The sequence below is a fragment of the Eimeria mitis genome, genomic scaffold (assembly GCF_000499745.2).
Source record: "Eimeria mitis Houghton genomic scaffold, Emh_scaff5585, whole genome shotgun sequence".
NCBI classification, from domain to species: Eukaryota; Apicomplexa; class Conoidasida; order Eucoccidiorida; family Eimeriidae; genus Eimeria; species Eimeria mitis.
In genome coordinates, this window is record NW_013573855.1 from 1,303 (window position 1) to 1,930 (window position 628).

The 628-nt window shown below is 35.0% G+C and overlaps 1 protein-coding gene across 1 annotated transcript in view; it reads left to right on the forward strand.

The window, feature by feature from the left end:
• Nucleotides 1-121: 121 nt before the first annotated feature.
• Nucleotides 122-628, forward strand: part of EMH_0082950 (uncharacterized protein) — a gene marked incomplete at both ends in the record, with an annotated part of 1,566 nt that continues 1,059 nt past the window's right edge. Inside the window, one exon of the mRNA XM_013500592.1 lies at nucleotides 122-199. Coding sequence (XP_013356046.1) covers nucleotides 122-199 — 78 coding nt within the window. The remainder of the gene's footprint in view (nucleotides 200-628) is intronic.

Genomic DNA, 628 nt, shown 5'->3' on the forward strand with positions numbered 1-628 from the left:
TATACTAAGAGAAACCTCAGCAGAAAAGAGAAAGTTTATAAGTATTTTAATTATATTTTTATGTATTTTTCATATTTTTAATCATAAAATTCAAATTTATTTTCATTTTTCTTACAAAACGATGCCAGCAACTCCGCCCATACATAACCGGCGAAGAAAGCGTTATATTCTGGTGTACGGGGTGTACATACACCCGAAGGTCCAGGGGTGGTCATGTACATGTATGAGTAAGAAAATAAGGGTTTCAGCGCTAAAAAAAGATGAATTTCTCTCGTTTTTATGTTTTTTATTAATATTTAAATAATTAAAAAATATTTATCCAGAGATTCCGCTTTTATTCCGTCGACTGAGGCTGCAAGGAGAGCACAATACAAACAGAAACATATATACGGCGGCGGCATCAACTCATCGGGCCCCAGCTGCATGCAACATCTTCTTTTGTTTTTCTTTTTTAATTTTTAAAATATTTACTTTTTTATTTTACTTTTTCTTTCTTCGTTTTCTCTGACCTTCTTCTCTCTCTCCTTCTCCTCCCTCCCTCTCTCTCTTCTTTCTGACGAGACACCAGACTGGGGCTGGTGACCCGGCAGCACATAACACCACCATAATAATATTTTAGTATTTATTT